Source organism: Salvia hispanica, chromosome 2 (assembly GCF_023119035.1).
Source record: "Salvia hispanica cultivar TCC Black 2014 chromosome 2, UniMelb_Shisp_WGS_1.0, whole genome shotgun sequence".
Lineage (NCBI taxonomy): Eukaryota > Viridiplantae > Streptophyta > Magnoliopsida > Lamiales > Lamiaceae > Salvia > Salvia hispanica.
The window spans coordinates 29,312,821-29,340,300 of record NC_062966.1 but is presented as its reverse complement, the minus strand read 5'-3'; the positions used below and the strand labels follow the sequence as shown (position 1 = coordinate 29,340,300).

Here is a 27,480-nt window from a genome sequence, read left to right as displayed (position 1 = left end):
TTAAGAGTCCAAAAGGCCCGACAGTTTTGAATTATTGGGCCCTTTTCCTAAATCTAGTTTGCCCATTCAAATTTTCTCTTACTCTCAAATAAATGAACTTTGCATATGTAATATAAAAACAAATTAAACTATGTCATTTTGATGATTAATAGGTGATTTTTTGGTATGCAATTTGATATTTAATACTCAGTACACCAATAAATGTTATTTTGTCATTTTCATTCGACCACCAATATAAGTCTCATTTGCCTTTTACTCTCTCCGTCCGCGAATAGGAGTCCTATAAGAAATGAAAGATTAGTCATATGAGAAAAGCTAATGGAAGCATTTTTTTTCTCAACATAGATGAAAGAATCAAAGCAATTTTATCTACATGTTATATATTTATTAATCAATAATAAACTAGTACTCCCAATAATGTTAACCCATTTATATAATTTATAATTATGATTAAAATGAATAACTCATTTTCCACAACTTTTAATATATCATTCCAAAAGACATGAAATCGGTTGATAGTAACACAAGAATGTGCATGGAGCTGAAGTACCAAACATTTGCACCTTGCAAAGTGTTTAATGTTCATGAAACTGTCAGAGAATTATTGTACTTTTTTTTCACATAAGGTGACATAAATAGGGCTATCTGGTCCTTTTCTTTGGACAGCAAAATCCAAAAAATGACAAATTTATATAAAAAACCATAATGTAGTATACTTTTAAAAGTATATATATATGCTATCAAAGTTTACTTATAAAAATATTCATATGGTTTTACTTTTTACTCTATTATTAAAATGATTTTTTTTACTTAACAAGGGTATCCACCAGGCATAGTGACTATTTATTTGTAGGCACCTTAATGGGTAGGACAGCTGGCCAAAGAATTTAAAGTTGTTCTATATCCAAAAGCAGAGATCGATCCCCTGACCATTTAGTTTAGAATGAAAGAGTCTCATGCCACTTTAATAATATGTAATTATGACTTTAAAAAAAACATGATGAGAGATATTTCTAGAAGGAAGAATGCAAGCCACTCAATGAGAAAAAAAGAAACAAGACAGCCATATAAGATGGTAGTATAAGTTAATTTTAGCATAGTTGACTTAGATATAAGCCAGTTCGTATATGCTATAAAAATATTATTAATATTATAACAAAAAAGTTGAGTAAATAAAAGAATGTTTGTTGTGTGTGTAAAGAGTAAAGATTAATGTTCTTTTTCTTGGTGGAGAAGAAGTAAATACTGATGTTAATCTCACAACACAACTGAAAAAATAAAACTACAAATGGAATATCATGTCATATCTAAGTACTGTGTGTCTAATTTTCTTCAAAAAAATCAATATTGTTTGGTAAAACATCATTTCATGATAAAATTCAGATTCTTTTTTAGGGCCTAATTTAATCTAGATTCTATAATGAAAGAAACAAGCGCACAAAATAATGACTTAAATAAGAAGAGTTTATAGAAATCAATAGCTTCTAGAAAAGGGAAAAGTTTTAAATTAAAGAGTTGGATGAATAATTAAAGAAATCAAGCTGGAGATCATGCGAGGGAGAAATGTCTTCCCACTATTAAAGCCTAAACAGCTCAAACTATTATTATTAATTTATACTTTTATGAGTTTTATTTTGTCAACTTAATCATGTATCCTTCACATAACAAAACATATAATAAAATAATTAAATATAAATTAATAATAATCCAAGAAATCGTGTGCCCATGTAAGGATGAGGAAAGACGAATGAAAGAATTTAATCCAAATATAATTAATAAAAGAAAATCTTCCGTCGATATTTCCAGATCAAAAAGATAAATTAGGGAAAAGAAATATCCCAGGAATATTTTGGGGAAAAGAGGATGATAAAAGACTAGTTTGTGGGGTTGCAACATTATTGGTGGAATCCTTTTTTGTGATTATTTTATAAAATGTGGGGCTACAACGTGTGCTGATAATTGATGATGAAACATTTAAATATTTATTTATAAATTTAAGTAGGTGGGAAGAATGATTAGTATCCAAACTTTATTTTAAGGCAAATTCAATTTCATTTGCAGGTGTTTCTACAATACAATATTTGAATTTCAGAAAGAATCTTAACTGTTGTCTAAATATTTGTTTTTTTTTGTTTCAAATAGAAGTGTGCTTCTGACAAACTGATTACAAATTATAAAACTGTTGAAATGAAACCATTTTTGTCTGTAAAGTGCCTAACAAACTGTATTTGCTTTCTACTTTCTTGATTTATTTTAACTGTTCTATTTAAATATTTTCAGGATTTATGTCTTTTTTGATCCCTTAATAGTACTTTAATTCAATGGCTTCAAAAAAATACTTTACTATAGTGACTGTATAATTTTGATGATATGCCCCAAGTCTTATGCTACTCCCCATGTGCATGGTTTTGGTGTATAAGAAATAACATAATAATGTTGCCTACATTTCTCTTGACATATTATGTCCACAACATTTTGTTATACCTATACATATTACACATATATAGGCAAATGAGGGCCATATCCATTTTCGATCGATACTATAGGATTGTCGAACTATTTAGTTCAGACCAATAAGGTCGAATATTCGATCTATTCAAGCGCCTCAATCAACTTAAGATGGATGCATTCCTAAGATCAACCCACACAATTTTACTTTTTCTCCATCCATTCAACTTGAGAAATTTTCAATTGTCGAACTATTAGTTCAGTCATTCTTTAATTTTAAAAAATGAAATTTTCAACTCTAACCCTTCTTCGCCTTCTTCGATGGTGCTTAATTGTATAGCCAATCTAATATGATTACTTTTGGATAAGATTAACATCTTTGATACCAACCATCACCAAATCATCTCATATCTAGTATGATGCCATGTATGTCACAACTACAAATAAAAATTGAATAGATGGACCAAAAACATCTCTGATTCCAACCACCACCAAATCATCTCATATCTAGTATGATGCACAACTACAAAAGAAAATTAAATACATGTACCAAAAATACATGTTACATCCGAATGGTACAATTGTGTTCCAAATTAGCATATGGTCCCATTTCTAGGGTATATTTGTTGTGATACAAAATAAAAACATCCACTTGGACTTTGCAATGAATGTCTAACACATGCAAGATTTTGACACATTGGCATATTCTACCATGTACTGCCACAAACACAGTTTTATAGACATCAACATCCATGAAAAGAAATAGGGACAATGTAAGAAAATATCAAGAAAAACACCAACAAGAAGGTGGTAGTAATAAAAGTTGCTGCCACATTTCCACTCTAACAAAGAGGCAAAAGGTATAAACATTTCTGTTTCACATTAACTCATTCATTAAACATATGTACTTGAATTCCAAATTTTTGTTACACAGCAATCCAACAACAAAAAACTTCAGTTTGTAATAACAACCAACAAACAAATATAGAATCAACAACATTTCCCAACACCAACTAATAAGTTTTTCTTCTCTTTAAACACAAATCAAGTAAAAAAGAATTATGTGACTGAACAAAGGAAAGAAAAAACACCCTTTTCCTCTCCTCATTCTTCCATTCATTCAGAGGGCTTAGTCTTGAACCTGAAGAGAAGCTTCTTCTTCTTTGATGTTTGGTTGTCAAATGTGAGCACAACTTTGCCAGTCTCGCCAATCTTGAAGCTGCCACTAACCACCTGCTCGTCCCCGGGCCCAATCTTCCTCGACTTGTGCACGATCCACGTGTATCCCCCCTCGACAGAGGGCACAAACTCCGCCCCGTAGCAGACCTCCCAGCCCACCACCCTCACCTCCCACACCACTGTGCAAGCCTGCATACAAAATTCAAGAATCACCATTAGACGTCGGGTTTCCATTGATTTGAGCTTGAATAAACGAAGCCTACCTCAGTGACCGGGATCTCAACAGTGTGCTTGCCCGCCGGCTTGATGGTGTCCTCTGTTGCAGAATCAGCAGTGGTGAATTCTGCCTCACCCTCCTTGCTTAGGCCACCATATTGAACTGGGACTTGCTCAGGTGCTATGTATCTAATAACAAGTAGAATTTTCAATTTATTAAAACTAAATAAATTCAAATAATCATCAAAATTGGTAAATAAAAAAAGTTACCGACTTGAAGAGGGTCTCAGTGGTCTTAGTAGGGCCAGCAAACTCAAACTTGCTCTTGGTTCTTTGAGTCAAGAATGGACTGATCAACCTATTGTAAGCCACATACCACCATGGAACATTGATGAACACCTTCACAACAAAACCAATTCTAGTTAAAACACATTAACACACACAAAACCACCAATCCATCAATGAAACTAAATCAACCAAATTAAAGAACAAACATACAGACAATTTAAACAGTATCCCAATTCATAAAAATTGAATCTTCAGTGTGGGAATGTGTGTGTGAGAGAGTACATGTTTGGCAACAAACCCAAGACACACAATCAAATTGCAAGAAACACACACAAAAACACCATCCATCAATCAAGAACAAAGAAACCCATTTAAGAACAAGCATACAAACAGTTAAAACAACATCCCAAGTCAAAAAAATTAAAACTTCAGTGTGGGTATGTGTGTGTGTGAGAGAGAGGAAGTACCTGTTTGGCAACAAACTCAGGGTAGTTATCTTGAAGAAGCTGAAGTGCCTCATTAGTAGCCTGCCTGAAATCTTTCTTGAAGAGAATCAAACCAGGCAGGTTCTTAAGATCAGTGATTTGAACAATGGTGCAAATGCTATCAGGGCTGAAATCAAATTTCCTGATATTCTTCTCCAACAACAGAATATACCACCTCAAGAATTTACCCCTTTTCTCAGCATCACCAAAGGTTTTATTATACAAATCCTTATCCTGAAAGGCCCCAAAAGCATTGTAGCTAACTGGGTGGCCCTCTTTGTCCACACCACTCAAGAACACAACTTTCTCAAGCCCTTCAACAAGAGCAGATTCCTCCTCTTCGATTAAAGATTCAATCTTGAATTCCTTCCTCCACGCCACCACGTTTTTCAGCATGGTGAAAGCCTCCTTCACTTTGAAATCACGAGCCCTCAAGAATTTGAGGAGGATCACGTCGCTCCTCTCGTCGGCGAGGAGAGGGACGCCCCAGATCGAGACCTCCTCCGGCGCCGCCGGCGGGGGAGCTTCTTCCTCCGCCGCAGGGGCGGTGGCGGGCTCCTCGCAGGGGGGTGGGGTGGGAGCGGTGACTTCATGGACTATGGTTTCCTTAATCTCCTCCGCGGCCTCGCAAGATTCGATCTTTGCTTCTTCCGGCTGCTTCTCCACCGCCGGCTCCTCCGCCGCAGGCGGCGGCGCCGGAGTTTCAGCAGGTGGGGCCTCGCAAGATTCGATTTTTACCTCTTCTGCTTCTTTTTTGGTCTCTTCTGCTTCCTTTTTCTCTTCTGTTTTGGTCTCTTCTTTCTTTTCCTCTGTTTTTTCCTCTGCTTCTGTTTCTGCCTTTTTCTCCTCCTCCTTGGCCGGCGGCGGAGGCAGCGGCGCGGTGAATTCGTGCTTGTTGAGGGCTTCTTGAATCAGGAGCTTGAGTTCATCGAGAGCTTTCTTCTCGGGATCGACGAGATCGTCGACTTTGTTGCTCTCCTCTTTAAAGGGGGCGGATTCAGCAATTTTCTCATCCTCCGCCGCCGGCGCCGCCGCGGATTCATCTTTCTCCTTCTCTCCTTCATCGGCCACCTTCTTTTCGGGCTCGGGCTCGGGCTCGGGCTGCGGGGGCACCTCCTTCTCAACGGCGGCGGGCTTCTCCACCACCGGCACGTCGGAAACCGCCGCCACCTCCTCGGCCGCGCACGCCGCCTCCGGAGCCGTCTTCTTGGTTTCCTCAGCCATTTCGATAGAGCAGAATTTTTAGCAAAAAAGGGGAAATTTTGGGGATTTTGATTGTAGGGAAGTTGGAAAAATTGAATCTTTTTGAGATATAGAGAGAGAAAGTGGGAGAAGAATGAATTGAAATTAGGAAAATTGGTGAATTTGAAGAGGAGGAAGGATGAGTGTGTGTAGTGTGTGAAGAGAAACAGTCTGTCTGAGAATTTGCCAGCTCGTTACCACTCTTGAAATGGGCCCATCTCCACCACACAAACATACATACCTTTTTCTTTTTTTTTTATACGAAATCAAATTAAATACTTTCTCTTTTATAAATTAGTAATCTCTCCGATCCTTTATTAGGAGTTTCATTTCTTGACGGCACAGATTTTAAGAAATATTAAGAAAAATAAAAAGAAAAAAGTTAATGGAATAAATATTTTACTTGTATATATTATTAGTTTTAAATGAAATGTGAATGAAATGAGGTAGTGGAATATGAGACTCTATTATCATTTATGGTAAAAATAAATCGAGCCTCTTATTCACAAACGGACTAAAATGGAAAAACGGAGATTTCTATTCGCGGAGGGAGTAATATTTTAGTTTGGATTATATTTTAAAAGATGATGTTTTACCAATTTCAATTGTCTCAATTATTTTTATTTTACAATCTCAATTGTCTCAATTATTTTCATTTTACAATTTCAATGCTAATTGGCAAATTTTTGAAATTTTGTTGTAGCAAATTGTTATTCAAATCTTTAAAAAAGTAAAAAACAAATCACAACTTAATCGAAATTCGTACAATTTGGTCATGATTATACAGTCAATTTATATCATACTTAGTTACTTACTAGTTATTAATATGTAATCTGATTTTATTATATTTACAATAATAAAATACTACTGCTCCACTTTAAACTGATTTCTGTCAATGTTTTCATGATCAGATTCAGATGCATGAATAGTAAAATAATTAGCGTATAAATTATTGTAAATTGCTATAATTAATCAAATTAAATTGACTGTGCAATCCAATGATAGTAATTCGGTCACTTTTACCAATTAATTATTGATTTCGGTTGATATAATGGAAATAACATTTAAATATAAAAGGCAATTATAAAATTAGGTTTTACATCATACCTAATACTTGGAAATTTGAAGAATGAATAATTCACCCATTGAAAGAGATTTTTGTCATGATATGGAAAAGGAAAAGAAAAATAAGCCATGGCGTAATTAGTCAATTGTTACAAGCAATCCATAGATGTCAAAATTATGTACGTGTAGTAATAATAATTATTATTATCATCTTGTGAAACTTGGAATATTTATTTATAGCTTCTAGAAAATGATTATAGGGAGTAAGTATTAGATAAACATGGAAAGAGCCTGTCAATATAAACATAGTCTTGTAATTTAATAAATCATTGAGAGAGAAAATGAAATATGGTGGACCTTTGTGGATATCATTTGTGCCAAAATATCAGCTAGATACACTTTCGATTAAAAATGAAATAGCACGACTAAATAATAATAATAATACAAAAAAGAAGTTAGACAAATTAATAACATCACATATAATTGCGCCAAAATAAATTACAATGATATTTATGAATCGAAATTCCACCAAAATTCTAAAAAAGCTACACACCGAGGCAGTTGAATTATCAAGAGTAACAATTTAAATATCTGAAGCCAATTAAATAAATAACTAATTTAATACGTACTCCCTAGTTTCTTTTTTCTTAATTTGAAGTATATAATATACACGCACAAGATTCACTTTCGTCACTTCGTCATGATACACTTCCAGTAAAATTATTTAATTTAATTTTCGAAATATTTATTTGAATAATTATTTATTCTTAATTCGAGGTAAGTATAATGTACATTAGATTCACTTTCGTCATCACCAACTTCATTCGTCTTTTAACAAAAAAATCCTACGAACTTTTTCCAGCACGACAAAAGCTGTCCTAAATATACAAAATCAATAAAGATGGCAATATTATTTTTACCATAATATTTTGATATTTTCCAAAAATAAATTATTTTAGACAACTTGTTAATCTATAGGCTGTCCTATGATCCCACGGTCCCACCATAAACATAATCATCGTCTCGTTTTAAAAAGCCGGCTCAACAAATAGATATTCCAAACTGCATTTAACCTCTAATTAATTGTGCTAATTATATATTCAAGTAGTATTTAAATTTAGTATTTTCAGTGTAACTTTTTGAATAATTTGATGCTTTATTTAAATAGCACAATAATACTATATCTCCATGTAATGATATAGCTAAGTTTATTATATAACCAATATTTAGTACATTGTGTTTATTGTATTTAAGTATTGAATTAAGCTTATTTTTATTTTATTTATTTTGCTACCCTAATTTGAAAAACATACTTCTATTTGATATTCCCTTGAAAGACATGATATAACTAATTAATAGTACTAACATTTCAGTGATATTGTTAACAATTAGATACTTAAAAAAGCACATAAATAGTTGATATAGCTGAGTTTAATACTCCTTTTGTTTTAAATTTTATTTATTTAATTTACAGGGTTATTCATATTAATTGGGGCTTCGGGGGTAGGGATTAGAAGATGAAAATTATTATTAGTAGTACTATTTATTAATGAGTACTACTTTCTTACAATTTTTATTAATGTCATGTTGCAATTTATGTACATTTATCTTTTTTCTTTTATTTTAACCAAAATGTCAATTAATATCATCTAATAAACCTTGATAAAGACTATTTTTGGTCAATAAAAGAGATAAGGTCCTAATTAATTATACGTTGAAATATTTAATTAAAACTCTATTAAAGTCAAGAGCTGTACGCCTGTACTAATCTTACAAATAAAATACTAAAAAAGAAAAAAATTAACAACACCGTTATAACAGATTAACGTTTGAATTTCGCCGCCAAAGTGAAATATATTCATAAAAGTGAAATGTATCAAAATCAAATACATTACTACTATTAAATGTATTAATCTTAATTAAGCCGCATACATTGACTAAAATGAAATTCAGCTGGTTTTAGCAATTACGTTTTGGATCATATTAAAACAAAAACCAGGAGTACTCCAATAGTTATTGATTCGATGATTACTAATCGAATTATTTTATTAGAAAAAATAGCCTAGTCAATGCTTCCAAATGTTTAAACATTCCAAATAAAAAATAATAATTAAAATTCGGCTTAATTAATCAGTGAAGATATCGTACCCTAATTCAGGGCAATGCAAATGTCCAAGCAATAAACAGTGTGATTAGACATAAGCTTTTGGAATTTAGTGAAATAAATTAGTGTATACTAGTAGTATTTAAATCTTTATTATATATCGTCGTTAAAGACAATTACCGCTTTTAACGTTCTTCTTTTTTGTTTGTACTATAACGTCACTGTCTAAATTCCTTTTCCTTTTTCTTGGTTATCTCAATAAAAATTTTGGTTGGACTCCATTACTAGTACATTTTATATTGAGAGCATCCACTATGCCTATGTTAGTAGTAATTTTAACCTCAGCAACCTTTAAAAGTTTTATATTAGAGTTGAAGGTATGAAATAAATAAACAACAAAAACGGAGGGGCGGCCGCCTCTCCCCGGCAACCCGCTACCACGGACCCGGAAGTCGCCCCTTTCTCCAATAGCTTCCGAAGTCGTCCCTTCCCCGTCCATTAGCTTCCGTTAAATTTTATTTCGCTCATTCCCTTTTATGATTCTGGATCCGCCACTGTGCATGTATATGGATGCATAAAATAAGAACAAGTGCTTAAGAACATCTCCAACCATTTACACTAAACTCAAACTCATTTTAGTGTATGTCACGTCAAATATGATTTTACTCCAACCATTTACACTAAACTCAAAACTTAAAAGAATATTTTCTATAATATGCTTTTTTTACTCACAAAATTTGAAAAACTTTTAGGTTTGGGTTTAGTTCAAACCTAAAGATATGTATTTTTTTCCCAAAAACCAAAAATGTTATTGATTTTGGAGTATTATTGGAGCTAAGAACATCTCCAACCATACTCCAAAAATGAGTTTTGGTGTAAAAATCTTCTCCTATCATACACCAAATTCAAACCCATTTTTGGTATTTTTGTGAAACAACACCAAATATGGCGTTACTGCAAAAATTTTGTGAGACAAAAATTTTAAAATGGTGTGAATTTTGAAATTGGTGTAAATGATTGAAGTAAAACTATTTTTTGGTGTGACGTATACTCAGAAATGATTTTGAGTTTGGTGGTGTAAAACTATAAATGATTGGGGATGATCTCATTTTAAATTTTATTATACCCTTGGAGATGATCTTAAGAAAACCGTTATGGATATCTTCAACAGATGCGTTGCTTCTTGGTTGATCATGCTACTACCGTTGGCGATGCCCTAATGCTTTACCAAAATTTAATGTGAAGTGTGACATACCCATGTAGGCGAAATATAAATGTCATAAATTGACAAATGATGGGGACTAGGAACTAAAATGATGCGGAAATTGCATTTGGCATAAATAGAGTGAATATGACCCAAATTATGCTATACAATTTCATCATTAAGCTATCATATTTTTAAGAGTAAAGGCCAAAACTGGTCCTAAATATGATTTTGGTCCTAAACTTTATCTTTTTTATTTTTTGGTCCTGCACATTTCAAATCGGATCACAATTGATCATCCGTCAATAATTCCGTTAATTTTGTAGTAGTCAACATGTTTAGCCCAATTTTGACCAAATTAGACTTTTAATTTTGTTTTTTTACTCCCTAATTAGACTAGGTCCCGGAGCTCCCGTCGGCGGGAGCCAGAGGACTTGTTTGCGATGGAGATGGAGCAGGAGACGTCGGCTTCGACAGAGCCGGGGCTGGAACCGAAGCCGGAGGGGAAGCAACCGGAGCCGACGTAGGTGCAGCCGGTGGAGGAGGAGATGGCACCGGAGGCGGCGGCGAGGCGGGAACTATCGGCGGAGGCGCGGAGACTGGCAGTGGTGTTGAAACCGGAGGCGGCGTTGCTGCTGGAGGCGTCGGAGTGGTCACCGGAGGTGGACTAATTCTCTACAAAGTGCCGCAACAAGCGTATGGATGAGTCGCAGAAGCTTGTTGGAGGGAATTCGCGAAGGATGGTGTTTTATTGCAGGAGGCTTTTTGTCGTGCCATTAAAGCACGACAAATTAAAGCACCAGACTTTTAATTGAAAGCACAACCCAACACTACTACTCAAATTAGATTCTCTCTAAGAGAGAGAAGGTGAAAAGCTCGCCGGAGGTTGAAATATGTAGGGTGCTTTGGGATTTGAGAGATGAGAGAGAGAGAGAGTGAAGATGTAGAGAAATAAAGAAGAAAGGGAGTGATCTCAAATTGGAGATGTGCTCTATTTCCGCCACCTGCTGCTACTCCCGTCGCCGCTCTTCCTCCAGTTAGCACTTAGCACACCACCGCCAGCGTCACCTCCGCCGGCAGTTTCTCCTCCCGCCTCGCCGCCACCTCCGGTGCCATCTCCTCCTCCACCGGCTGCACCTACGCCGGCTCCAGGTTGCTTCCCCTCCGGCTTCGGTTCCAGCCCCGGCTCTGTCGAAGCCGACGTCTCCTGCTCCATCTCCATCGCAAACGAGCTCTCCGGCTCCGCCGACGGGAGCTCCGGGACCTAGTCTAATTAGGGAGTAAAAAAATCAAAATTAAAAGTCTAATTTGGTCAAAATTGAGCTAAACATGTTGACTGTTATAAAATTAACGGAACTATTGACGGGGGACCAATTATGATCCGATTTGAAATGTGCAGGACAAAAAATCTAAAAGATAAAGTTTATGACCAAAATCATAAAATGACCATATGTTCAGGACCAGTTTTGGCCTTTACTCTATTTTTAATGATAATGTTTTCTTGTCATTTTAATTAAAATTAAAATTAACAAGGAGGATTAGACTTCTAAGCACAAATAGTCAAAAATTTAATAGCTACTTAAGATTTAAGGGAGAGATCATTGAAAAAAGATACTAGTACTATATACTATGTAATTATGAATTAATTTGTTTTTGAATTTGATATGCAATTTAATCAATATTAGTTTCTACAGTTATTAAGTACTATGACACTAGTTCAAAAATGAAATTAGTCGGTCTATTTATTGGTTCACTTTCCCGTTTTATTTCAATCATGCTATTCAAAACTATTAAACTTTAGTCAAGATAAATGAACTATACATCAAAGTTAAATTTTTATGAATGAAACTTTAAGGCCTCAATTAAAATTTAATAATCAGAAAACATGCAAATAATTTATTACGCTTAGAGCTAGCTATGATTGACCTCCATAATCCCATTCATCCCCACATACAACCCCCAACTAATAACAAATACATTTTCATTCATTAAACCATGTCCAAAATCCAATAGAAACCCTGAAATATTTATAAATTGTATACTGACCAACTTTAAAAAGAAATCTTAAATATGCTTAATTTCAACGATAGAAGTTGGTGGATAAGATAAGGGCTTTTTCCGGAAATAAATAAAATTTAGTTATATATAATGTTTAATTTTAGATTTTCGTTTATAATAAAAAAAGGAAATTTCATGTTTTTTTTTATTATGAAAGTGCACAAAGCTCGAAAACAAAGCAAATTAATGAACATAATAAATTTCATATATTTTTTTTTATATAATTAACAAGGATATCCACCGGCGGACCCAGTTATTATTTCCCGCGCTGATTTTTAGGCACCTTAAAATCAGCGCGGGAAATAATAACTGGCCCAAGGATTTTAATCCTATACGTATGTAATTGGGCTTAGTACAAGGTGTTCACTGTTTAGCATTTGGGCTGTATTTGCAGGGTCGGAAATGTATGGTTCAAATCCACCACATGAATCATGGTTTATTAAATTATTTAGATAATACATACCCCATACATACATTAACATTTAATTTAGTTCTCTTGTCATATTTTTTCTAAAACTTTTTTTTTTTTTGCAGTTATTCGTGTTTTCCTGAAGATATTTCTTTCACATGCAATAACTCACAAATTCATTGGCAAATTCGAAAATACATATATAGTAGTATTTCAGAATTCTTTGTGATATTTAAATTTTATACTACTACCATATTAATTGAGCAATTGGTCCAAATGTTTGGGCTATTAATTTGTCATGTGGCCCAAAGTTGTTTGGGGTCAGAGCCCAATGAATGATGAAGAAAGAAGGAAAATCCATGCTATGACCAAATTCTTGACTAATACTACTATAGTTTACAAATTCGACCATCCACTATTAACAACACACCAAATCTCTTCCCCTATAAACGTAGGACTTTGCAATGAAAGCATAAGCTAGCATCACAATTGCACTAATCCCAGCTAGCAACCAATAAAAATAATCCACGTGGGCTCGATTCATGTTGTTGTCGAACCAACTACCATGCCCCCCTCGAGTCGTGATCGACTCGATCAGAGCTATTAAAAAACTACTCAAAAAATCACCTATTCCTAAAATACTAAGGTATAGTGCAAGCCCTATACTTTTCAAGTCACTAGGAACTTGGTCATAGAAGAATTCCTGTAGCCCAACGAGCACAAACACATTCGCCAAGCCAAACAGCACGTACTGGGGTGCCAACCACCACACACTCATCGGGAGCGTGGCCCCCGCCTCGTCGACCAACCCCCACTTGGCCGCAACGTCCAGACGCCTTGTCTCGACAAGCGCGGCGACCACCATAGAGAACAGAGACATGAACAAGCCCGCCCCGATTCGCTGGAGCATGGATATCCCTGCCGGTCGCCCAGTCAAGGACCGGGCGGCCGGCACCAGTACCCAGTCATAGACTGGCATGATAAAAATTACGGTGAAAAACGACAAAGACTGCAGCGATGCGGCGGGAATCTTGAGACCGCTGAAGATCTCTCGGTCCATCGTCTGGCCCTGTTTGGTGAACAAGGTTGTGCTTTGCGAGAACACGACCGCAAAGCCCAGACTCGTGAACCAGATGGGGAGGAGGCCGAGGAGTGCCTTGGCGTCCCTAACGTCGCCTTCACTGCACCCGGCCCGGTCCAAAAACCTGCCACGTGTACAAGCATTAACTATATCCAAATCTACAAACATAACATTAAAATTTATCATCCACTACACAACAAACTCTACTTACTTGGTTCTTGGTTGCTCTGCATCTGCGTCAGAGCAGCCGCGGCGAGGAATCGTCGCGTTCAAGAAAACACGGCCGATCCTTGCGAACGGATTCTTGGCATCGGTGTGTAGGCGGAACCGGTAGGTCGGGGAGCCGAGCAAGTAAAAAAGGAGAACGACGAGCATCAGTATGCAGGGGATCCCGAACCCGAGCTCCCAGCTAAGATTATCTTGAATGTAGTTCAAGATCAAGAGGGCCAGCAAAGAGCCAGCCGACATTGCAAAATACCACCAGTTGAAGAAGGAGCTTTTCGATTTCGACTCATTGACGTCGTCGCCATCGAATTGGTCAGCTCCGAAAGCCTGTATGCAGGGCCTCATTCCCCCTTCCCCAAATGCAGCTAGGTACAAAGAGAGGTAGAAGGCGACGAGTTCGAGCGAAGGAGGAGCGCAATCGGAGGTATTAGCTCCGGCCTTGCAGTCGGAGTGGAGGGAAGCCGACAGAGACAATAACCCCAAACTCTGATGGCGTTCATCAGAATTCCCAAGTTAAACGTGACATATCATAATAGGTTAATTGAAAGAAAGGTGACATAATAGGTACTAACTAACCAAAATGTAGACCAAAACCGAAATAATAATTGTACGGTATCGGCCTAAAAATGAGTCGGCCACGAAAGCACCCAATAACGGCAAAAGCGAGGCCGTGCCGGTCCACGCGTTGACGCTAGCAGCTGCATACGCCGTCGACTGTCCTAACGGCCCCGTCAAATAGGTGATGAGATTTGAACTTACACCGTTATATGCAAATTTCTCCGCCACTTCCACACCTTAACTCAAAAAATTATAAACGGTCGAATTTAATGGATGTGCATGGCCCACCTTGCCATAATTAATTTATATGGAAATTTGCTTAAATAACCATGAATTTTGGTAAAATTATGGTGTTTTTCGTACCGTTTAATTTGTTCATAATTATCTACTGAGGATTTTTTTGCTGAAAATGTGTCTAATGTGGTAACATAGCCGTTTTTTACGTAATGTAATTGCAAATTTCATGGTTTTTTGGCTAAATTTTTAAAATTACGGTATCATAATTTCACCTAAATTTATACATTTTCCTACAATTTACTCTTTATATAACATTACTATAAATTGAACTCACAAAAAAGTTACATATCGTACCTATGATGAAATAAGCGGACTTCCATAGTCCGGTTTTCGATCGGATGGCGCGACGGCCTTTAAAATCCGCAAAGCCCGCCACGACGTCGTCGTCATCGTTGGCTAGTAGCCGAGTTTTAATGGCTCCTCCATTGTCTACTCCGATAACCATCCTCTCTCTCTCTCTCTCTGTCGGTTAGACTTTAGAGAATGCAATAAGCAATTAAAAGATTTATTGAATAATACTACATGTTTTATAGAGTAGAATGCTACGAAGAATGTGTGGTGGCATTTAAATTTTAAGCCAAGAGATTTAAACCACATATAGACTAAGGCGTTTGTTATATAGTACAAGCAAGTAGGTGTTGAAGGGTAGTTGGGGTGATTCCATAAATGTGCAATACCTATATTTGTGGCAATATATTTTTAATTGATTGCACATAATTAATTTGCTTATCATAATTATATAGTGTATTAGTCTAAATTCTAATAATCAATATCAATATAAAAATACACGCATCTTGAATTATACATTTTTAATGGTTCCTTCTGAAGTTTGCTCAAAAAAATAGAGTATTTGTTTGGAAGTAACACAAGAATAAAAAAAATTGCCCGCGATGCATGATAGCATAAGATATTTCAGAATTGCAATAATTCAAATAGCAAGAAATATGACCTAGCTTTCAAAATAATTAATAAGTAAATAGCAAGAAATATGACTTAGCTTCTTGGTCTCAACTTAAAATTAGTGACGCATCATTTTTGTGCTGTCCATTTATGATGATTTTATCTGAATGTGACAAAATGGTAATATTATTGAAAAGACGTGACAGAATTACTAGTTTCCGGATTTAATTCAATTATGATGATTTTATCTTCACTTTTAAAAAATATCTTTTGGTTTTTATGGTTTATTTAAACATTCTGTTTTCTTATTACAGTTATGATAATTGAATTATTCACATATGAGATTTGGTCTATGTTTATACGTTAGTACTCTCTATATTTTAAAAAATACTACTACTAGACTCTGATAATATTGTTAAGAAGTGCAATTTATACAGAAGATTTTACTCAAACATATACGTCATATGATTTCACATTGGAAAAACAGAACCCCTGTGCAATTTCAAACAATGCTTCTCTTGCTACAAACATAAGATTTAGCAAAGTAGATATACAAGACAACAGACAGTGCATTAAGCCCTGCCAGCAGCCAATAGAAGTAGTCGAGATGAGCCCGATTCAAGTTATCCGACAACCAACTATCTTGGCCCCGTCCACCCGTGGCCTTGTCCACGATGGACACAAGGAAACTGCTTAAGAAGCCACCAATGCCGACCACAGAAAACGACATTGCAAGTCCCAAACTCTTCAGCCCACCGGGAACTTGATCATAGAAGAATTCTTGAAGGCCAACGAATGTCAGCACCTCCGCAACCCCCATAACCAAGTACTGAGGCACCAGCCACCATATGCTCATCGGGACAGTCTCCTTAGGCAAGTCGAAAAGCCAGTGTTGAAGAGCAATCTCCAAGCGTATCCTTTCAGTAAAGCCTGCAACGACCATACAAACTATGCCAAGAACTAGGCCGGTTCCTATTCTTTGGAGAAGTGATATGCCGGTTGGTTTGTGGCTTATGGCTCTGGCTATGGGGATTAGGACGTGCTCGTAGAATGGAACGAAGAGGATGATGGAGCCGGGCACGAAGGCCTGAAGGGCGGCAGCTGGGATCTGGATATTGCTGGTTATGTGACGGTCCATTGTGGCTCCTTGCTTGGTGAAGAAAGTTGTGGATTGTTGATACACAACGGTGAAAGGCAGACACGCCAAACATATCGGGAGAAGCTTTAGAATTGCCTTTGCATCTTCAATATCACTCATGCTGCAAACTTCCTCACCATTAAGCTCGATCAAGAAACCTAGCACAAACACCACATAATCGTAACAAACAGCAATAACCAGACATGTTAAAACTGTGCATATTCAAGTGAAAGGGTAAAAATAGCCCTTGGAGCATTAGTTTACCTAAAGTGACCTCCTTCCTCCTCAATAGCCACACCTTCCGAGGCAGCAGCAGCAGCACGCCAGTTTGTCACAGCATGCCGGTTTTTCACAGCTCTGACAAAAACACGGGCGATTTGCACAAATGGATTCCTCTCATCACTCTTCACACGGAATCTGTATGTCACAATCCCAAACAAGAACACAGATAGCGCAAAACACATCACAATGCAGGGGATTCCAAAGCCGAGTACCCAACTCAGATTGTCTTGAATGTAGGTCAAGACTAACAAGCTCAGCACAACGCTAAAACACAAGCAAAAACTCCACCAATTGAAGAATGAGCTCTTCGATCGGGCCTCTTTCACATTCTCATCATCAAACTGGTCAGCTCCGAACGCCTGCAAGCAAGGCTTGTGGCCGCCTACTGCAAATGCGACTAAATACAACGCGAAGAAGAAGAATATCACATCAATCCGAGTAGGAGTTGAGGAATCAGACGGAGTGAGAGCTGCTGATACAGACAGTGAACCTAATCCCTATAATAATCCCCAATTTCAACAGTTTTATCATCCACCAAATGTTAAACAGATGATAATCAAATGTTAAACAAGCAGATAGTATATCATAAAAACACATTCCAGTTTAAAAATCTTCGATTGAGAGCAGCAGATACAGAGAGTGCACCTAGCCTCTAAGCATGATCCAAATTCAAGCATTCGTTTAAACACGAACTAAATCGATGCCAATCAATGTTCAACAGCCAATCGCAGCTCAAAAATCACAAAACCTAAATCGATTTGATTACCAAGATGTAGAGGATAGAGGCAGCGATGATCGTCCAATATTTCCCTAGAAACGAATTGGCGACGAATGCGCCGAGCAACGGTGTGAGCGCTGACGTTCCCACCCACGCATTGACGCTCGCCGCCGCCGCAGCCATGGACTGGCCTAGCGGACCGGTGAGATAGCTCACCAGATTGGAACTGATTCCATAGTAAGCAAATCTCTCCGCCATTTCAACGCCTTCAAACAATATACATATCAACACAAAATGAAATGTAACAGCAGAGACGCACCAATTAACAACTACCTATGGTGAAGGAAGCAGATTTCCAGCATCCGGTTTTGGAGCGGAGAACGCTGCGGCCTTTGAAGTTGACGCATCCCCTGACGGTATCGCATACTAGCGGAGCTTCAGCATCCATTGCTTCGCTCTCTCTCCTTTGTTATGTCGGAATGTGAGGAGGAGGTGTTCATTTCTCAGCTCGGTGATAGCAAAAATATAGCAATGGAAATGGAAGTTGAATGTGACCCCTTTTTTTAAAAAAAAATTGCAGAGTTGGTTATATGCAACGATCACATCCCAATTGATTAATAAATAAAAATTTTCACGAGTATTAATTTTAAATTGTACTCCAGTTTACTAAATTATTTTACTTATAGCGTGAAAGTAACATGGCTATGCATGATTATCATGGTGATTTACCCACATATGTTAAGAAAACATGCTCCGTATGATTTGAAAGAGAAGATTTTAGAGGAACACAAAACCTCAGCAATTTCACACAGTGCTTCTCTTGCTACAAACATAAGACTTGGCAAAGTAGACAAACAAGGCAACTGACAACGCATTAAGCCCTGCCAGCAGCCAATAGAAGTAGTCGAGATGAGCCCGATTCAAGTTATCCGACAGCCAACTATCTTGGCCGCGTCCACCTGTGGCCTTGTCCACGACAGACACCAAGAAACTGCTCAAGAAGCCACCGATCCCGGCCACACCGAAGGACAGAGCAAGCCCCATACTTTTCAGCCCACCAGGAACTTGATCATAGAAGAATTCTTGAAGGCCAACAAACGTCAACACATCAGCAACCCCCATAATTAGGTACTGAGGCACCAGCCACCATATGCTCATCGGGACAGTCTCCTTAGGCAAGTCAAACAGCTCGTGTTCAAGAGCAGTCTCCAAGCGTTTTCTTTCGGTGAAGCCTGCAACAACCATGCAGACTATGCCAAGAACTAGGCCAGTGCCTATTCTTTGGAGGAGTGATATGCCGGTTGGTTTGTGGGTTATGGATCTGGCTAGGGGGGTTAGGACTCGTTCGTAGAATGGAACGAAGAGGATGATGGATCCGGGCGTGAAGGCCTGGAGGGCGGCTGCTGGGATCTGGAAGTTGCTCGTTATGTGGCGGTCCATAGTGGATCCTTGCTTGGTGAAGAGTGTTGTGGATTGTTGATACACAACGGCGAAAGGCAAACATGCTAAACATATCGGGAGAAGCTTTAGAATCGCCTTTGCATCTTCGATATCACAAGCTTCGTCTCCATTAGCCTCTAGCGACGCGTGATCAATAAACCTGGCACAAACACAACATAATCGTAACAAACAACAACGACAATGGCTTCATCTAAGACAATGCACAGTTTGACCTTTTTAAAACTTGAATAAGTTTACCTAGAGTGAGCTTCCTCCTCCTCAATAGCCAAACCTTCCAGGGCAGCAGCACGCCGGTTTTTCAGAGATTTCACGAGGACACGAGTGATTTGCACAAACGGATTCCTTCCATCACTCTTCACACGGAATCTGTATGTCCCAATCCCAAACAGGAACACAAACAGTGCAAAACACATCACGAGGCAGGGGATTCCAAAGCCGAGTTCCCAACTCAGATTCTCTTGAATGAAGGTCAAGACCAACAAACCTAACACAGTGCTAATACACAAGCAAAAATTCCACCAGTTGAAGAATGAGCTCTTCGATTGAACCTCTTTCACATTCTCATCATCAAACTGGTCAGCTCCGAACGCCTGCAAGCAAGGCTTGTGGCCGCCTACTGCAAATGCGACTAAATACAGCGCGAAGAAGAAGAAGATCACACCAATCAGAGGAGGAGATGAGGAATCGGATGGAGTGAGAGCTGCTGATACTGACAGTGAACCTAATCCCTGCAATGATCCACAATTTCATCAGTTTTTTCAATCACTAAATGATAAAATCGATGATAATCAAATGTTCAACAAGCATATGAGTAAATCATAAAAATACAACTCAATTTCAAAATTCAGCAAAATTGATTTGATCCAGAAATTCAACATTTTCTTAATCACTAAATGATAAATCAAATGCTTATCAACCACCAATTTGCAGCTAGAAATAATCCTATTTCAGAAATTAGCTAAATGGATCTGATTTTATTAGCATTCGCTTAATCACAATCTAAATCAACCGATTGCAGATCATAAATCACGAGACACAAATCGATTTCAAAAATCGAATTGATTACCAAGATGTAGAGGAGAGAGGCAGCGATAATCGTCCAATATCTGCCGAGAAACGAATCGGCGACGAAGGCGCCGAGCAACGGCGTGAGCGACGCCGTCCCCGCCCACGCGTTGACGTTCGCCGCCGCGGACGCCGTGGATTGGCCTAGCGGACCGGTGAGATAGCTGACCAGATTGGAACTGATTCCGTAGTAAGCAAATCTCTCCGCCATTTCAACGCCTTGCAACAAAAAATTAGTAAATAAAAATGAAATGTTAACAGCAGCGACGCACTAATTAACAACTACTACCTATGATGAAGGAAGCAGATTTCCAGCATCCGGATTTGGAGTGGAGAACGCGGCGGCCTTTGAAGTCAACGCATCCCCTGACGGCGGAAGCATCGCTTACTAGTGGAGCTTCAGCTTCCATCGCGTCGCTCTCTGCGGCGGCAGTAGCTGAACTTGCCGCCATTGCCATTGCAAAATAATGGAATGCGTCTCTCTCTCTTACGTCGGCGATCTCTTCAGTTCAGAGCTCAGTGATCGCAAAATAATGGAAGAGCGTGGGACCCACTTTTTTTCTTCAAAAGCTTTTCATTGGTTAGTATAAGTAAGTAAGTTATATGAAACCATCACCTAACTTTTATATTTGTTGAAATATACTATTTATTGATGAAACAAATATCATCAATAGTGATTTTGGATGTAGTTGGAAATATCCTACAAATTCAAACTGCGGTTTTAGTTTTTTTGTTCATTTTTTTTTTGAAATTAGACACAGTAAATTTGTCCAAACTTTGCCAAATCGACATTGATGTGATATGAGAAATAGACCATAGAGAATTGATGTTAGTAGGTGACATAGTACATGGTCCAAAATTGAAGTAATTTTTATATATATTCTACATTTATAGTAGTTGAGCTCATGCAATTGCATACCACTACCTGATAAAATCAAGTGGAAGTTGTAACTGGTTTTTTATTTTGTATGAAAATAAATGGATAGTGGTGTTGGATTAGCTTTAGTATTTTCCTGGAGAAACTAAAAACTTGTTTTTAAGTTTTAAACAAGAAGTCTGATGGTTCAATAAATTGAAAGACGACTTGAAGCTAATCAAGATCAGCCTATGATCATCCCATGAAATGAACAATTCAACTAACATTCATTCACTATCAAAATATGTTGAAATATTTGGCAAGAAGATGGCGATGGGATCATAGACTACTGGAATTAAATGAATTTTATAATCAATTAGTTATTTTTACTAATTACACGATTTGGAGTTGAATCAAAACATTGTAATTTCAGATTCACTTTCATAACTACAATTACAATTTACAATACAATTCTCCATTTGATTCATTAATAGTACTCAATCTATGATAGATTTCCATATATATGTGGTTTTGGTGCTAATCGATCAATAAAGTCGCTGGTTTATAATAGATTTAGAAAAGCGATAATAGGTTAGAGTATTTATTTCTAAAACAAAATTAGTTACATACACAATATAACAATACAATAAAAATATAAAAAGAGAAAAGGAAAAAAGAAAAATAAATAAAAATAAAATTCTTTTCATCATCCTCTTGATCCGACGCTGCGTTTTATGCATGAGAATTAAACACCTTCTTCAAAGTTTTGATGAATACAAGAATGTTGGTTTTCTTCCCCGAAATCATGTGCCAATTTGCTCTCCTAGCGATGCGATGGCCAAACTCTTAATTTCCATTTTTCGCAAATTGATCTTCGTTCAAATCCTCTTACAACACATCCATTTTCTCCTTACTTGAACCGACAACAAGTTGAACCCTTCTTCTTCGGTGGAGGCAGTGGCAGAGAAAGTGAAGTCTAGAGCTGGTGTTTGGTGGGCATGAGTTTGGTTTTGGGGGGTTGTAATTATAAAGAGGTTTGGGAGAGGGAGTATGGTGATGGTTGATTATGAGTGAAAGGTTTAGTTCAACCGACGGCTTCTCAAATATTATTGGGCTTGGACCTAATAAAGTCTTAAGATCTATTCAAGTGAGGGTTGATTGGATAAGTTCAAATCATTTGTTTTTGAACTATCACTTCAAATATTTTTGGCTATTGGAGAGATGAAATGGCATGCCTCACTTTTTTTTTATGGGTATACTGCAGTATAAATTTTTTTTAATAGATTGACAATAATATGTCGTGAGAATGTATGTAAACTGATTAATCCAAGTCCTTTGGCCTAGCGGTAAAGGGGCAAGGATACAACCTCATATCCTAGAACTCACGAGTTCGATGCTTGGGAGGCACAACCTAGGCATGGCAGTTTACGGGCCTGTACCCATCTGGGGGCTAGTTGACTTGCCACAATTCGAACTCAACAAGGGGGTAGATGGGCTAGTTGACTTGCCACAATTCGAACTCAACAAGGGGATAGATGGGGAACCATTGACAATCCTCTCCGGGAAATAAAAAAATGTCTGTAAACTGATTAATTTTTTGGACGATAAAAATAAATTATTTTTGTTAATGAAAATGCCATTGTTTTTCGATTTTAAATGCATGGAAGAAAGCTTGTGCAACTAAATGGAGGCACAAATGCTGAAATGCATGCAAAATATAATCAAATCTTCATTCAAAGATAGTACTAAATCTTATCTATCACATTCACATACATCAATTCCAGTCGCCCACGCCCATACAATCTAAACGAGCCCCGCGCTGATCATCCCCGTCGTATAGATGCTACACCCGATGAAATATACCAAACACGACGATACATCATCACATACAAAAGAGGGGCCAAAGCACAATCTTGCCATGTAACAACATACCCGGTTGAAGCTTTCCTTTTACGCGCAATCACAATCAAGCAACGCGTTTGCTGTTATAGATATAGGACTTCGTGAAGTAGAGATACGCTGTGAATGCAGCTGCACTGAGCCCGGCCAGCAGCCAGTAGAAATAGTCTAGATGAGCCCGGTTCAAGTTGTCTGCGAACCAGCTTTCCTTGCCCTCGCCACTGGTGGCGTTCTCAATGACAGAGATGAGAAAACTGCTGATGAAACTCCCTATGCCGAATATGCTGAGATAGAGAGCAAGACCGATGCTTCTCAGCTCGCTAGGAACTTGATCGTAGAAAAATTCTTGGAGGCCAACCATTGTGAAAACGTCGGAGATCCCAAAAAGCAGATACTGAGGTGCCAGCCACCACACGCTCATAGGGACCGTGGCCGTTGGCATGTCCACCAGCCCATACTCGGCAGCTATTTGGAGACGCTTCGTCTCCACTAGAGCTGCGATCACCATGGAGAGCAAGGACAGGAACAATCCAGTGCCAATACGCTGAAGCATTGATATGCCTGATGGTTTCCCGGATAGGGCTCGAGCTATTGGGAGTACGATGCGGTCATAGATGGGGATGAAGACGACAATGGAGAAGCTTATGAGAGACTGAAGCGAAGCAGCCGGTATTTGGAAGCTTGAGATGATGTGACGGTCCATTGTGACGCCTTGTTTGGTGAATAAAGTGGATGACTGTGAAAACACTAGGCCGTAAACTAAACATGTGCCCCATATCGGAACAAGCCTGAGAACCGACTTCGCCTCTTCTATGTCAGTTATGCTACAAGTTTTCTCATTCTGTTTAGAGCCATCAGGTGAAACTAAAGCTTTGTTCAGATACCTGCCATCGACACGGAATCTCGAACATTATTCCCACATTAGTATAACAAGAAGCACGAGATATGCACATAATTCCTCCTAGATTCAGTGACGAGGAAAAGCAAGATAACATTTATGCACAAACCTATAAACAATTACGGAGTATATGATTATATCCCTTCAGATTCATATTTTCAAACTTGTTTTGCATATATATCAACGAAGAATGGTGGAATCTACTTAAGAAAACAAGATCAACAAAGATGGATCATGTATGCACTTCGCCTCTCCTATGTCAGTTATGCAACAAGTTTTCTCATTTTGTTACCATAAGGTGAAACTAAGGCTTTGTTTATACACCTGCCATCGACACGAAATCTCGAACATTATTCCCACATTAATAACAAGAAGCTTAAGATATGCACATAATTCCTCCTAGATTCAACAAGGATGAAAGGCAGAAGCAAAACAACATTTATGCATAAACCAAAAAAAACATAACGCCCTTCAAATTCATATTTTCAGACTTGTTTTGCACATATATCAATGAAGAATGGTGGAATCTACTTAATTAAATGGGTTCAACAAAGATGTATAATGTTCGTGTATGCACATTCTTGAAATACAAAGCAATAGTTAACTTACTTATATTGCTGAAAGCCTTCGTAGGGGAGAATTCCCTCAGCTTCCAATTCCACGTCTATGGCAGAATGAGTAGTCCTCCAATTTCTACATGCTCTAACGAACACTTGACCAATTCTGAGAAACGGGCTTCTCTCGTCACTTTGTACTGGGAACCGATATGTATAACTTCCGAGAAGAAACACAATCAGGCCTAGGCCCATGACAATGCAGGGGATGCCAAAGCCAAGTCCCCAACTCAAATTGTCTTGGATGTAGTTCAAAATGAAAAGTGACACCAAAACACCAGCACAAAACGAAAAGTACCACCAGTTGAAGAACGAGCTTTTTGCCTTTTTTTCTACCGGATCTTGTTCATCAAACTGGTCAGCTCCAAAAGCTTGGACACAAGGCTTGTGCCCGCCCTGGGCGAATGCGACTAGATACAACGAGAAGAAAAAGAGAACAACTTGAAACTGAGACGGAGAGCAAGCTTTCATACCGGCTGCAACTTCACAGTCGGATGAACTCATAGAATAAATGACAGCTGAGAGTGACAAGCTTCCAAGTGCCTACAATCAATCATGGAACGCGATCAGTGTCTTCAGACGCACAGATGTAAAAGCTCAATGCAAGTATACAAATTTGGACAAAATCATCAAATAGAGTTGATTGAACAGAGGAAATTCTGTTTATCATGAACTTGAATCTATTTTCTTATACACACTACACTAGCATGAATTCCTCATTTCCTTCAGTAACTGGAAATTTTACTGAAAACTGACTGAACTGATGAAGCAGCTCATAATTTAAAATTTTCATGATAACGAGCAATATAGCAACACCAAATCCATTTTCTGTTAAAAAAAACAAAACTACGACTAACCACAATACACATATTAGGCCTTAATCATCACTTTTGGAGTGAATTAAACAGAGGAAATTATGTCGATCATGAATTCAAGTTCAATTTCTGTGTACATCAGCATGAATTACACATTTCGTTCGCTTAATAAATCACTCAATTTCTAAATCTGGAAATTTTGCTAAAAAACTAACTGAACTTAAGAAGCAGCTCAGATTCACCAGATTTCACGATTTACTAGCAATCCAGCAACACACAGTCCATTCTTCTTAAGGAAAAAACCTAACCAGTACTAACCGCAATATACAGCAGAGAAGCCGCGATAATCGTCCGATACCGACCGAAAAACGAGTCGGCCAAAAAGGCGCCTAATAGCGGCAGAAGCGACGCCGCTCCCGACCACGCGTTCACATTCTCCGCCGCCGTGGCGGTGGACTGCCCCAGCGGTCCGGTCAAATAGCTTATCAAATTGGAGCTGATTCCGTAGTAAGCGAACCTCTCCGCCACCTCCACGGCTAATCCGACACACAATCGAGGAAATTATAACGAGAATTGAGGCGAAAACAGCTCGAAATTGGAGTATTTAGCAGAAATACCTATGATGAAGGAAGCGGATCTCCAGCCGCCGGATTTGGATCGGAAAACGGGGCAGCCTTTGAAGTCGACGGATCCTTCGACGACGTCGTCCAGCAGAGGAGCTTCCGCATCGGCCATTGCAGCAGCTGCTGGTGAATCTAGCGCCGGCGAGAGGTGGAGCAGGAAAAAATAGCTCGTGTTTTTCGTGTTGGTTTGTTTTTCAGATAATCATTGGGTGGTTACTTATATCACTGCCACATGAATAAATGTCACGTGATTATTTAAATTGCGGTTTGTTTTAATCGTTTTCTTCAAATTCTTATACAAAAATTCGGCGCCTGCCTTGGAAACATAGAAGTTGTGCACCGACTATGAATGACGAATGAAGAAAGAAACTGAACTTTGGAACGGCTAATGTACTGCAACGATCGTCGATTGTCAGTGACAATGAATAGATGACGAACGAAGAATGAAAGTGAACTTTTGAAATGTATGGATAGTGCATGATGTAAATCAAATACTATGATACTCTTACTTGTTATTGGTTTTATTTTGATTAGTTTTGTTTTTCCATCCACTTTCTTTAAAACTAAAATTCAAATTGGATTAACTTGTGATATTTTATCGTGATTGTTGTCCGTAGATTTCATCCTTGGTCTGGTTACAATTTACACACAAACTATACTCATATAACTCAGAGCAATTGATTGCGATGTCAAATGGGTAGATTACTTGTTGTTGAAAATTTTCAATCTATAAAGTATTACGTAGTCACGTAAATCGGATAGTGATAAAATGCAAACTTATATATTGTACAAAGTCAAAACTCCTCAACACAACTTCAACACAATATCAACACAGTGTAAAATTCTCACATAAATAAATATATTTATATTATGTATTGGGTTGTACGATCGAATACAATAAAAAGATCGCCTCATGTGTCAAAAAGTCCTAGACAAGATTGCGATTGTCAGTGGGAACAATGGATAATAGAGTTATTGCATTGTACTGTTTGCTGCTAACTCTAATAACATAAGTTCAATAGAGTTTTTTTTATTCTTATGAACCGTTGATACGACCGGTCGATCATTCAATTACACTTAATTCCGGACAATGTTTATATATACATTAAGAGCATCCACAATAGGGGTGTCGCGGCGGGCGCCCCGATCGCGGCTAAGCCGTGGCTGTGTATTGTGGTGGAAGAGGCCACCCCGGAGGCGGACAACTTTTGTGGGGCGGAAGGGCTTTCGCCCCGAATGCGCCGAGGACGAGCCGGAGGAGAGAGAAACGCGGCGGCCACCGCAGCTATCTATTGCACGGCGAAACCGCCGCGGCGGTCACCAGTTTCTAATTTTTTTATTTTTTTTAATTT

The 27,480-nt window shown here is 38.0% G+C and overlaps 4 protein-coding genes across 5 annotated transcripts; 1 reads left to right on the top strand and 3 right to left on the bottom strand.

Moving 5' to 3' along the window:
* Window positions 1-3,323: 3,323 nt before the first annotated feature.
* Window positions 3,324-6,015, bottom strand: LOC125205470 (patellin-3-like). Its single transcript, XM_048104420.1, has 4 exons — window positions 4,599-6,015; window positions 4,118-4,242; window positions 3,891-4,032; window positions 3,324-3,816 (listed from the first exon to the last, which is right to left on the bottom strand). Exons 1-4 carry the CDS (start codon window positions 5,838-5,840, stop codon window positions 3,565-3,567), a joined length of 1,761 nt encoding a protein of 586 aa, XP_047960377.1. The 5' UTR covers window positions 5,841-6,015; the 3' UTR covers window positions 3,324-3,564.
* A 4,166-nt stretch (window positions 6,016-10,181) lies between these two features.
* On the top strand, window positions 10,182-10,937 carry LOC125206749 (glycine-rich cell wall structural protein 1-like). The gene is made up of 2 exons (XM_048105981.1): window positions 10,182-10,202; window positions 10,632-10,937. The coding sequence occupies exons 1-2, from the start codon at window positions 10,182-10,184 to the stop codon at window positions 10,935-10,937; spliced, it is 327 nt and encodes a 108-aa protein (XP_047961938.1).
* Window positions 10,938-13,034: 2,097 nt separating this feature from the next.
* Window positions 13,035-18,494, bottom strand: LOC125205579 (protein NRT1/ PTR FAMILY 5.10-like). Of its 2 annotated transcripts, XM_048104609.1 has the most exons (8): window positions 18,231-18,494; window positions 17,946-18,163; window positions 17,196-17,676; window positions 16,310-17,109; window positions 15,154-15,241; window positions 14,581-14,798; window positions 13,991-14,490; window positions 13,035-13,903 (listed from the first exon to the last, which is right to left on the bottom strand). In XM_048104609.1, exons 1-8 carry the CDS (start codon window positions 18,343-18,345, stop codon window positions 13,117-13,119), a joined length of 3,207 nt encoding a protein of 1,068 aa, XP_047960566.1. In that variant the 5' UTR covers window positions 18,346-18,494; the 3' UTR covers window positions 13,035-13,116. The 2 variants fall into 2 exon arrangements, with proteins under 2 accessions (XP_047960566.1, XP_047960567.1); XM_048104610.1 differs by lacking the exons at window positions 13,035-13,903; window positions 13,991-14,490; window positions 14,581-14,798; window positions 15,154-15,241 and having other exon boundaries at window positions 16,235-17,066; window positions 17,162-17,676.
* Window positions 18,495-18,635: 141 nt separating this feature from the next.
* Window positions 18,636-26,334, bottom strand: LOC125205578. Its single transcript, XM_048104608.1, has 9 exons — window positions 26,123-26,334; window positions 25,824-26,041; window positions 24,686-25,233; window positions 23,317-24,062; window positions 22,401-22,418; window positions 20,713-20,811; window positions 20,425-20,642; window positions 19,596-20,086; window positions 18,636-19,497 (listed from the first exon to the last, which is right to left on the bottom strand). The coding sequence occupies exons 1-9, from the start codon at window positions 26,238-26,240 to the stop codon at window positions 18,702-18,704; spliced, it is 3,252 nt and encodes a 1,083-aa protein (XP_047960565.1). The 5' UTR covers window positions 26,241-26,334; the 3' UTR covers window positions 18,636-18,701.
* Between the last annotated feature and the right edge of the window lie 1,146 nt (window positions 26,335-27,480).

Excerpts from the sequence above, each read along its gene's own strand:
- LOC125205470 (XM_048104420.1), bottom strand. The coding sequence starts at position 5,840 with ATGGCTGAGGAAACCAAGAAGACGGCTCCGGAGGCGGCGTGCGCGGCC. Across the intron at positions 4,243-4,598 it reads CTGAGTTTGTTGCCAAACAG|GTGTTCATCAATGTTCCATG; the intron begins GTACTTCCTCTC and ends TTTGTTGTGAAG. Across the intron at positions 3,817-3,890 it reads TTGAGATCCCGGTCACTGAG|GCTTGCACAGTGGTGTGGGA; the intron begins GTAGGCTTCGTT and ends TTTTGTATGCAG.
- LOC125206749 (XM_048105981.1), top strand. The coding sequence starts at position 10,182 with ATGGATATCTTCAACAGATGC. Across the intron at positions 10,203-10,631 it reads TGGATATCTTCAACAGATGC|GTCCCGGAGCTCCCGTCGGC; the intron begins GTTGCTTCTTGG and ends TAATTAGACTAG.
- LOC125205579 (XM_048104609.1), bottom strand. The coding sequence starts at position 18,345 with ATGGATGCTGAAGCTCCGCTAGTATGCGATACCGTCAGGGGATGCGTC. Across the intron at positions 18,164-18,230 it reads ATCTGCTTCCTTCACCATAG|GCGTTGAAATGGCGGAGAGA; the intron begins GTAGTTGTTAAT and ends TATTGTTTGAAG. Across the intron at positions 13,904-13,990 it reads GCAGAGCAACCAAGAACCAA|GTTTTTGGACCGGGCCGGGT; the intron begins GTAAGTAGAGTT and ends TACACGTGGCAG.
- LOC125205578 (XM_048104608.1), bottom strand. The coding sequence starts at position 26,240 with ATGGCCGATGCGGAAGCTCCTCTGCTGGACGACGTCGTCGAAGGATCC. Across the intron at positions 25,234-25,823 it reads CTTCTCTGCTGTATATTGCG|GCACTTGGAAGCTTGTCACT; the intron begins GTTAGTACTGGT and ends GATTGATTGTAG. Across the intron at positions 20,643-20,712 it reads ATCTGCTTCCTTCATCATAG|GCGTTGAAATGGCGGAGAGA; the intron begins GTAGTAGTTGTT and ends TTTTGTTGCAAG.